The sequence below is a fragment of the Oreochromis aureus genome, linkage group 7 (genome assembly GCF_013358895.1).
Source record: "Oreochromis aureus strain Israel breed Guangdong linkage group 7, ZZ_aureus, whole genome shotgun sequence".
Lineage (NCBI taxonomy): Eukaryota > Metazoa > Chordata > Actinopteri > Cichliformes > Cichlidae > Oreochromis > Oreochromis aureus.
Window position 1 is genome coordinate 48,564,923 of NC_052948.1, and position 12,071 is coordinate 48,576,993.

The window sequence follows — 12,071 nt, forward strand, 5'->3', positions numbered from 1 at the left end:
CTCACAAACTGACCATACAAATAAAATAAATTTTAATAATAATCTAATAAATCAAAATTTAATTCTTAATTTAAAACAATTTTCACTTTAACCACATGAATACGACAGTTATAATATTATTGCTAATTTATAATATATAATAGGGAACAAGAGTGTTTAATATTTACATATAAATATATGCATACCTTTAGGTAAAGTTACATTTCCTAAGAATTTTTACATTAAATGATCTGAATTCACTTCAACCCAGATGGAATGAACGGCTTATTTAAAGAACAGCTTGACTATTAATGTCACATCTGTGTACTCTTCATTTGTCACTATTTACACAAATAAAGGTCAAAGCCTGTCAACTTTTTTTTGTTCACACAAGCTACCCGCTCCCATCACAAATAACACAAGCACCGACTTCAAACCTACCCGTGAAAGCCCCCAAAAAAGCCAGTGTGTTTTCCAATTTATTTATTTATTTCCACCAAAGCAATGTCACTCACACAAACCCCAACCATGAAGTGGAAGATTAATGGGGTGATTTCCTCTCAGAGACGTTGCAAAACAACACAAACTTTCATAAAAAAGGTCACAAGACTGCACAAGAGAGAAACCATGATAAGCCTGTTGATTTACATTCAAAACATATACTTATACCTTAAGGACCCGGCAATAAAAGAAAACCTCAGAGGCCAATGCATTTTACAATGCTGTTATCATCAGCAATGACACACCTGCTGTAACCATGTGACCACTGAGCTCTGTGGACAACTAGCAGCTGTGTGAAATGTGCAGTGGTGCCACTTAGATTTGCCCCATTTAAGTACGTTTACTGTAGTACAATAATAGTAGTAGTACAGTAATTAAAATATAAAGACATTTTCCCACTAACCTTTAAAATTGTTTTATTGCCATACAAGTACTATATATAGAGAGACATAAAAATATACATAGAATTATACCACTGTATACATATTTAGTATACTAATAAATGCCTGTTTTATGTTATTGTTATGAAAGGAAAATGACAGGATCTGTTCAGCCTGTTGCTAAGTGGATACTGTCACATTCAGGTGTGTGGAGAAGAGAGAGAGGACCCAAATGCAGGACTCTCTGGCTGGTTTGGAATGGAGTAGGGATTTATTACAGAGACTGAACTGAACATGAATGACTTAACTACATTGGAAACACACGAGGAGTTGAGGACAACGGGACAAGGAAACGAGGGCTTAAACAGACAGGATAACGGACAGGAAACAGGTGGGATCACAGCTGGAATAAATCTAACTAATGTCACAGGGGAAGTAGAACTAGACATAATGCAGACGAGACAAAAGACTATCACACTAACCGGAAACTAATCAATGACAAAAGTTGGGTCCAACACCCAGGTACCCTGACAGATACCAGGCAAGATGAGGGGATCATAAATATATCGTACATAATTTTTCACTTTCTATATGTTTTTTTTTTAAATGCAGAAATGTAATTTGAAATTTGCTCTCAATCTAAATTCGCTCTTAATTACATGGCCCTTTAAAGGAGGCCCACCATGTGTTTAGCAGCCACTAGGCTAAACTGCTGACTAGTTTACACCCTGTTAGTACAGGGTTGGGCCAGCTTCAGCCTTCAGTATGGCTTTATTAATTATTTGTGGCATAGAGGCTGGACGCAGGATTAAAAGATTGGTACACTCTGGTCATCAAGACTCAGGCCAGGCAACACTGTTCGAATATTCTGTTGTCTAATCATGAAAAGCCACTGGGAGTTGAGGCCGGAATTTCCTCTTTTGCTTTAAGCTGAGTGGATATTTTCTCTTTCTCTTACTAAAACTCTAGAGATGGTGACGCGTGGGGAAATTCAAGTAGATCAGCAGTCTTTGAAACTTCCAGGCCAGCTCATCTGGCACCAGCAACCACGTGACTTTTAAAGTCACTTTAACTTTCTTCCTTATTCTGATACTCGCTTTGACCTTTCACAGGTAGTCTTGACCTTGTCTGCATGGTAAATGCAATGAGTGCTGCCATGTGATTGGTTGGATGAGATATTGATGAGCAGCTGAACAGGTTTAATAAAGAGGTGTTGAATGTATATTAAAACCAGACCGACTAGCTATAACAGTAAACATTGTGGCATAGGTATTAACAGACCCATGATGCCACATACATTAAACATTTATATTGTGGTACTTTCAATAATCTAGATTTCTTAATCCTAAAGTTTGGACTTTAACTCAGTTCTCAAAAGCAAATACTTTTTCCTTAAATAAAGAAATAATACTGCAACTCTCTAAGCCGTCGTATCACCTGATTTTAAACAGCGGTATATTTTACAGGTACTTCCCATTTCGTACGAAAGGAGAAGGCATACCAAAACAAGTTCATGGCGCTTGTACTAAGCACGATGCAAATAATGCACTTTTAAGGAAGAAGCGCAATGCACATATCTTTGACTTCCACGTCACAAAGTTTTTCATCACCCTTTAGCGTAAACAGGTCACGTGCCCAGTGTGTGTAACGTGATTAGAGTGGTGTTGGCCTTGTTTGTTTTTGCATTAATTCAGTCACGGAAACTTGCGTGACACCGGTTAATGCAAGGTTTTGGTGTAAAGAAACATTTTCTCCAGCTTGTTGTTTTAAATATTCTGTGTTTGTGTTTATATAATACGTCCAATGATATCTGTCCTGTACATGGTGAGCAGTGAACAGTGTTTCTAAATATCTAATCTTATCGGCCAGGTAGGAAACAAAATGTGGCTGTGAACTGTTGCCGTACATTCACTCTGTACTGTTTTCTTTATGGTTGGTTTGTGAGCTTTTTTCAGTTAACAAACTGGTCTGATGAAATGTTGCTTCGGTGGAACTGGTTCACATATTGTTTTGCTTTCTCTTTGATTTGGTTATGAGCTCATTCTAAGACTTCTAACTTTTTTAAAAAACATATGTACGTGTCAATTTCTATTGTCCGTGTTATTCTTAAATGTGACTTTCGAAATAAAGTATAGTGTAGGATATATATCTTTAGCAAAGTGAAAACATACTAAGTTTTAACCATTTTAACCTTTAACACTACTGATTAGACGCTCGTAAACAAAGTAGGAGGAGGAGGAAGTTGACTCGTGACCAACAGGGGATTTCTTTTTGAGTATGTGGCTGACGTATGTAACATGTTTAAAAGCCGGTCTGTGCTATCAATAGCTCAAACCTGTTTCTTAACATCAAGTCTCAACACTGTTTTGTAAGAAGCAAGACGTTCCTTCTTGTTTTCGGACTATTATCTTTGAGAAAATGGCCAGCAAAGGTGAATATATAAACAGATCTGATTGAGGAAGTTTTAGTTAAGCCCGATATTTTACTAACAGATTGCGAGTAATCGACTGATATGATCTAACCGATGTCTTCTTCCCTCAGATAGACCCGTGGGTGCTGCTGCCGCTGTTGAACTCTGCGCACGCGAGCTTCGTCAAGCCGGCGATGAACTCTACTGGAAATACAAACTGCTGGAAATACTTATCAAGCACTACAAGACTGTGGCTAATGTCAAGTGAGACATGATGTGAGAGCTCATCAAGAGGAAGCGTGTACTATAAATCTGACTGGCCGTGAGCCTAACATTAAAGAGGAGTCTCATATATAGATTCATAACTGGTGGCAATATGGTAGCCGTAAGTGGGATGTACATATGTTTGTGGACACATCTTGCTGGAGTCGCTGGATTTGGACTGGCAGTGGACTCAAAGGAAGACAGGAGCTCTCCAGAGGAAAACTTGTGGGATGCTGTTGATCCGCCTGATACAGATCGGTGACGAATTGGGCCGAAGAGGAGCTTCAGAATGGATGATACCTGCTAAAGATGCTGATTGTCACATGTATATATACCGTATACTATCTGTGGACATTCATGCATGTTAGCTCTGTTAAAGGTTAAGCTGTAACATTTAGATTAACTGACTAAAGGAAATGACACTTGTGAATCTATAAATTCTGTGAATCTACTTAAAATGCATTTAAAAAAATGTCAGCATAAGTGGAAGTGTGTCATGAATAGTTAATAAAAAGATATACATGCAGTAAATGTATTACTTGGTCATGTGTAGTATCTGTTTGTATCGTGGGTATGACAGAAAGCGGTTTGTGAATGTAGTTAAGAATATAAACAATGCGCATTTTCTATGATCAGAAAATGGTTAAAACTGAATTAGAAGGATTACTGATGCTGGGTTTGTTATTAAATAGTATAAGCGCTGTGTTTTTAGTTATCCGAGACAACTGGCGTCAGGTTCTGTCTAATAAGAGCAGCTGACCTCAAGCAAACCTATGACTAGATTGAAAAGGGTTTCTAACTCCACATCCACAGCTATTGTGCCCACAGCAGACATGATTCTGAATTGTGGTAGCAGGCATGAAAACAACGAGTGTAACACCAAGTATCTAATTTCAGTGTTAGGCAGCAATCACGTGTCTCTCTAGGAACCTGTTCTGATCTAAGATTTAGGGGAAAAAACAAAACAAATTGGACATGATTATCTGCTTACCAAGTGCTGCAAACCAAAGTAATCTGGAAACATTAGGCGTTTAAAAATCTTTTGGATTTCAAACATGTAGTTATGGCTCACAAGGCTTTACAGGTGTTGGAGTACATCAGCAGGCAGCTGTCTTCCAGCTGTTCCACAATCCAGCCCAGGTTTAAGTCAAAGAGTAATGGATCTTTGGCTGTACTTCACTACAGACATTTTTTTTTAAATTCCTCCTGCTGGCATTCTTTCCACCTTCAAATCTGTCTTATAACAATTTATTTGCATGTCTAAGAACTAGCTGTATTTATATTTTTAACATTATACAGCTCTGCTTTGCTGCTGCCTCATTTTAAACTGAATTCCCCCCAAAATGGATTCTGTTCATCTGGACGTAGTGTTTCCAGTGGACCAAGGGTACATCTTTCACCATCTTACATCGCTGCCATTCCCCAACTCTCTGTGGATGGTACTCATAGCCATTGATCGATGGTCAGTGACCAATGGTAACGACAACTTGCATACCAACGATCATGAAACTGACCTCACAGGCCATTGTTAAGCAGTGGTGATAGTTTCGGTCATCATGCAAATGTGCTGTTTGTAAGGCTGGGGAAACCTGCAGTCAGCTGACACTGAAGAAGTTACCTGGATGAGTGAGAAAAACGCTACATCCACGGAGGATGTAGAATTTTCCTCCCTGGATGATCCACCTGGATGTAGACAATCAACTTTGGGATTTACTTGCCTGGATGATTGAGCACCTAGTAACACTATTAGGAACACCGGTGCTTTTCCTACTTTGAGAACACGTTTACTGCGAAATACATCAATCTGACAAATTTCACATACACATTGTCAATATAGTACGAAATGGTGAAATTTCTGTTTAAAGCAGTGATTCACAAACTTCTTCTGGCCTCAAAGCAAGTTGACTACCCACTTACTAAAAAATTTATATTTATTGTTAAAAACATAAATATAAAACGCATCCAAGGTTAAACAGCATCAGGGAACTCATTTGTTACTTTCCCCCGAAACGATTCACCTTAGTTTCATTTCATGTTTTCACCTGCACATCCCAGAAATAATTTGCTTCCTGATAAGAGTTAGGCAAGAAGCCACTCCCATGTTTGTAATGGAAACTGTGTAGCTGAAGCGAAGAGTTCGCAAAGAATGATAAGGTAACATGATATCCCTGTAATCATTGAGACTGGAAGTTGTAAAAGAAGTTTAGTCTGATGGGAAATGCTGCAGCATCCTATTTCTTGGTTGGGATCACTAAAAAAAAAAAAAAAACTGTTCCACAAAGGTAACAAATTGGTTCATGTTGGTTAATGAATTTCAGAGACTGATGTGTAGGTTTTAAGTTAAAAAAAAGGAAAGAAACTGATCAACTTTTTTTGGCATAAATATAATTTCTACGACCTATTATCAACTATTACCTACTGATTAGGCTAATATACTTAGAAGCACACTTCTAGCACTGGAAACAAGTACCAATTTTCTTTCTTTGATTACTGAACAAGTTGAAAAGGTTTATTTTCTCTGAAGAGATTCATCTACCAACTAGTATTAGAAGAATGTGAATCAGACGATCTACCTAAAGGATCAAAATCTTGATAAGAGCAAGCCTGCTTTTAACCAAACATTCTGAAAGAAAAACAGCAGCAAAACATTATAAATTCAGGCACTTAAAGGATCCTTAGTTTATTTTTTTGTGGTAATACAAAAAGCATACAGAATTATAGAGGATAGGAGAGAAGATCCCTTTCACTGAATTCAATTAGACCGTACACATAAAATGATTAATAATTACATAGAAGCCATTTTCTCCGTAGCTACATCCACAAACATCCCAGCCCTCCACCGATAACAAGCATGGTCTTGTTGCTGTAAACGTGTCTCAACAGTTCTTCATACCCACTGGTACTGTGCAGGTAGAAAAAAGGCAAAATAAAACAGGCGATGTAACTTCATACACAGACCACATTGATCAGACCAGAATGGTGTTTTTATAATCATAATTTCACAATGAAACAAGTTTTTCCCAGACCCGCGCCAAAGCGTGTTCGGAGTTCATTTCCTCTCCATTAGACGCTGTTAAGATGTTTCAGTCATAAACAGGGATTCATCAAGACCCCATGTAACCTCGGCCATCATTTCCATGTATCAAACCATACAACATGCCCACAGGGGCTGATTAAACAGAACAAAAAGAGCATGTAATTATGAAATGACACTTAAGCTGAGATACATGGAAAGTCTTGACTTTCCATAACTGCACAACACATTTTCTCACTTACCTCTAAAAGTAACAACTGGAGTATAAATCACATGATCATGTCAGGACGATTTCTTCAGAGGAAATGCAAACAGGTTATGCCTGTAGATTAGTCATGTGTGGAAACTCCTACACAAGACTTGCCTCTGACTCTGTTTTGTTTTTGGTTTTTTATACTGACTACGATGACAAAAGGAAATTCAATTCATCTTTGTCAATTTTCAGGGAAATGAAAATATTGTTAAACCTAAATAGTACTTCTATGTCTACATACCACTAGTTTTAAGTGAGAAAATATGTTTTTGTAGTAACTAAAATAGCTAACCACTTTGACTAACAATTCCTTAATATGTATAGGTAAACACTAATGATCACAGTAAGTGTCATGGAGGGTTTTTTTTTTAAATATCCAAATTCGATCACTACTCTTTTCTACCCCCTGCGTCTTTACATCTTGATTCACATTTAAAAATATAAGTAGCAGGAGCATTTTTTTAATCACCTAAGGAATTATTTTTTGTTTTTATATAATTTATATTTATAGAGCTGGATTGAGATTTTTTGTTGTTGTTTTTTTCTCCTTTACCATAGTTTCTAAAGTTTATAATCATCAAATCCCTTCGTCACAAGTGGGTTACACAACCCAAGAAGATACCTATAAATACTAACCTACCTGCAGGCCTAGCAGCTGTGCAAAATAGTTAATTAATGGCAGGCTACTCCAAGCATCGATCAGCAACATAAACAGAAACGGAAGACTAGCTGCGTTCTCTAGACACAGAATGGACCCTTGAAAAACCAGCAAACTAATGAGAGCTTTGTTAGATTGCACATTTTAAATCTCTATAAGGGCCGAATGATCTCACACTTACTGATGAAGGAACTGAACTTGTGTTTAGCCCCTCTTTCCCCCTCAAGAGGCATTGAGGGGAAAGGAGGAAAGAAAAATTAAAGCAAGGACAAAATGAATCTGACAGTCAGGTAGTCTGTAATAATGGTAACCCAGAGATGCGCTCTTAATTCAAGTGGAAACGAACAGGTGGAAGCGGGAGACCTGCGAGAGCAGAAAGAGCGTTGCTCATCCTTTGTCCTCGCATTAGCATGTGGCAGGGTATGGAGATCTTGAAGTGATGAAGAGATGACGATTCCTCTGCGCTGAAGAGAAACTCGACCCCAGTCAATATCTTCATATTCACCATGACTACTGTTGCCAGCTACTGCGCTCTCCGATGTCATCTAACGAATAGAAACCCACCTGTATGTAGTGTTGATGTTTGTATAAGTATATCCTTTGCAGTGGCAGATGATGTACCTCACTTGTGTGAAAGCAGCCAGTCGTTTTCCATTTTAGAGACTTAGCCCCATCACACTGTTAGCTTGGTGAAGCCCACCACCAATCAAGACTGTGTGTTAATATGGACTACCACCAAAATATCATCCAGAAGAGATGTCTAAACAAGCTCCCCAACCAAAATAGATTGTCTCATTAGAGTGAAGTCTGTCTCATTAAGTCCTTCAACCAATTAAATAATACAGACCACCTTTCAGTCCAACCACTCAGGTGCTTTCATTTAGTAAAGGCAGCCACCACGGCCCACATTAGTTCATTGACATTGGGCTTAGCGCTCTCTTTCTCGGGCTCCAGCTCTAGCAGAGTGTGAACTCTCTTCATGGCGAGGTCGTACTGTTCGTCTTGGAGCGGGGCGAAGGCATTCTCAAGAACGTCGGACGAGTGAGCCAGCAGAATCAGGGCCAGAACCCGCTTGTCCATGCGGTGGGGATCGTTGACCCACTTCTCCAAAACAGAGTCCTGAACCTTCTTGACAAGGCGCTGCAGGTAGTAACAGTAAATATTATAGAGTTTTATAGCTAGAATTAATGTGAATCAGATTCAATTAGATCGTTACATTATTCAGGCTCTAACTCAGAATCTGTACCACACCATACCTTTATTATACAGCACTTTAACATAAAACCAGAGTTCACACAGTGCTGCACATATACAAATATCATAAACAAACAACAACAACAAAATAAATAATTAAATAACTAAAATAAAAACATGTTAAAAAAAAGTCAAATTTGTAGCTTCATGTTTAGCAATACTTTAACCCCTTCAGCAGTCAGGCAGGAAGTTTGCTTTAGCCTCTCGAGGCCGGAAACGACACAGTTGGTTTTTTGCATAGGTTATGCTACAGCTAACTAATAAGCATATACCGCTGCAAGACTTCTTGTTTCTTGTCCTCCTATAGCTGCTTGTTTTAGTGCTAGACCAGAAGCAAGGTTGTTAACTATACAACCATAAAGTGAAAATGATTTGCCATCCAGTTCAAGTATGAAAGATATAAGAGGGGAATATTGCCCCTTTTGCACTGATACTTGTACAGTTTATCAACTCCACTTCAACTGAATTGAGTGAAGAAAAAAAAAAGTGCAAATATAGGTCAAACCTCTATCAAATTAAGTTGAGGGTGTGACTAACATGCTCATAAATAGCTGACAGTCCCGGCATGCAAACTAAAAAACACAAACCCCCCCACTAATGATATGCAAGGATGCGTGAATCAAAATTTTAATCATGATTGCAGAACAAAGTGAACATTTGCATACCTGTTTAATGGTACTGTTGGTAAGCGGATGTGTGGTCATATCAAAAAGCAAGAAGTTCTGCTTCTCTGTGGTGAGGACACCTTTCTCCACCAGGTTTTTGGCCAGACGTTCTCTGACATTTCGCAGCTGATAGTGCAGCTTGAGTGGATTCCAGGTCTCGCCTAGGTGAAAACATTGAGATCGGCTTTCAGACGCAACAAAATAAATGACGTGCGTGCCGAGGTCATTTTTTCCCTTTAAGGTTATTAGCTGAGAACAGGAGCCAAAAGTGCTTCCTGTGCTGCTTTTTTACTATAGGTATTATAAAAAAGGATGCACCCATTGTTACATTTTGCAGATTGTGACAGTGCATAAAATGTAAATGTATTTTAAAAATAAGTGTTTAAAGTGTAATAAATCTTCATTAGTACACAATCTTTTGATATTTATCCAGCTTTGATTTGGGACTACAGATAAACACTGGCTACTGCCATTGGTGAATGTCATCTCACACAACAAACACCAAGACTGACACCTACTGACAAATTGGTGCATCCCTAATTATCTGCTGTATTTCCAACTACTGCCATTTGGGGCACTACAAGGTGTTTTCAAAACAATTTTAAAAATCAATTAATCGTACTACTGACAAATCTGACATTGCACAAAAGCAAGTAGTACTCCCCCGCCCCAACCTTTTAGTAACTTATGTGACCTAAAAGGTGAAACAATAAGTAGATCACCACCAGGTTTGTCTAACAAATTCGGCAGCCCTTATCTCACCACTCAGTAGCTCTATCCAGCTCTGGACATTCTCTGGAGGCTGAGTTTCTTTAATGTGTTTCAAGGCCTCATCGAGCAGCACGTCTCCTGTTGGAGCGTCTGACTTGCAGATCACCTTGCCAGAGAAAGAGAAACACATTTTAACAATGACGGCTACTGTCTGTGGAACTGTGATGTAGAGAGACATCCTGTGTGAGGAGGAATTACATTGGTAACTAGGTGTAAAGCTCCCGACAAAAGAATGCTTCCTTCTTCGTCAGAAGAAAAGCAAACAGTGTCAAGTGTCCACTACGTCAAAGCATTTAACAGGCCAAACTGGTCCTTTATCCACTACACACACTCAAACATCTGATTACACTATAATAGTTCTCACCTTTCTTGCCAGCAGGCTTTTCCTTCGCACACCGGACGCCTCCAGCTGTAACCTCCCTCTGAGAGCCAGCTCTACAAGCATACAGCCTCGAAGGCCGGAAGAAATACAGTCGTTCCAGAAAGACGTGTAGCCCTGGGTGGAGAAGAAAAAAAACACTCGCTAACTTAGCTGACGTGTTGGAAGGAGCTGGAGCTCAGCGAGATGAAAAGGAAAGCGGTGACTCGCTGGCGTGTTGTCAAGTCAACGGTTGGAGAAACCCAAGCTAAGAAGCTCAAAAAAAACGGATAATTGTTTTCACTCTCCACCACCCCCCATTTTTTCTGTAACCTTACGAGCCAACAACAAAACGCAGCGCAAAACATTTCGATGCGCTTAAATACAAGCTACATGACATCTGCTAGCAAGCTTAGCAACGACACACTGTGAATCAATACACTTCCAGATGTGCTACATGAACACAGCATTCCGGGAAACTTTTAACTAGTGCTTTAATAAACCCGAGTTAGTGTTGTTGACAACCACGACTGGTGACGCACAGTAAACTCTTACATTAGCTAATGTCAAGTGTAGCGACTAAGTTACTAGCCAGCCTGCTAAGCTGGACTGCAAAACAGCGCTCACCTCTCGGTCCTTGAGGCCCAAGAGCAACACTTCCTCCATTAGCGTCAATCTGGTTTCCTTTGAGTCCCCTTTGTCTTCATCTTCCTCCTCCCCGCGGCGCGCTTCGTCCTCCTCACCGCCGGACTCCTTCTCCTTCTCGGCGGCGGCGCTGCGAATGGCCTCGGTCCGCCGCTGGACGAGGCCCGATGTTCTCTGCGTGAGAGTAGTCATAGCTGATGCCGAAAAACGATCAAATCCGAAGAAAGGCGCCGACTTCGACCAGCAAGAGAGCCACGCAGCATGTAACCTGAAGGTTAAAGGTGAAAATCGGAAAGCGGTGGACCGATCGAGCGAAGCCGACGGCTAACGTTCAGCTGGGCTCGAGATTCCTGCAGACTCTGCCCACTTCCGGATCCAACATGGTGGCAGGTGACGTAAAAACGTGGCCTGAAGTGATCCGCGGACGCCTCCGGCCTCGTGTCTTCAACAGAGCGCAGCGGGAAATATGTGCTACATAACCTCTGAGCTGCCCCATGAACTGATTCCATTTAACGACAAAGTCTTTGAATTATTCAAAGGAAATCCTGTTTTATACAGCCCTAATTTAAACAAAAACAAAGGATGTTCAGTAAAGCGTTTTAGGAAGAAACTCAAAATACTTTAAAGATGCAAACAATTAAATAAAATTTAAAAAATGGCTGTCTTAATCATTACATTATTTAATCTCTGTAATGACGAGTAAAGGAAACCAAATAACACATCATAAAGGTGGGCTCAGTCTAGGAAAAAAATGTAAAAAAAAAATAGCCAGAGCTGGTTATCTATGAACTTTTACTGTATGAAGAATTAGCCTACTTCTATATTAGTGTTGTTGGTGGGGTTTAAAAATAAATAAATAAATAATGATAAAAAAATTGGCATTTACGATATATTCTCTT

General features: G+C 39.5%; 1 protein-coding gene across 1 annotated transcript; it reads right to left on the reverse strand.

The window, feature by feature from the left end:
- Window positions 1–6,181: 6,181 nt before the first annotated feature.
- Window positions 6,182–11,737, reverse strand: LOC116331729 (Golgi phosphoprotein 3-like). Its single transcript, XM_031754504.2, has 5 exons — window positions 11,155–11,737; window positions 10,534–10,665; window positions 10,161–10,275; window positions 9,399–9,559; window positions 6,182–8,619 (listed from the first exon to the last, which is right to left on the reverse strand). Exons 1-5 carry the CDS (start codon window positions 11,362–11,364, stop codon window positions 8,356–8,358), a joined length of 882 nt encoding a protein of 293 aa, XP_031610364.1. The 5' UTR covers window positions 11,365–11,737; the 3' UTR covers window positions 6,182–8,355.
- Window positions 11,738–12,071: the final 334 nt, after the last annotated feature.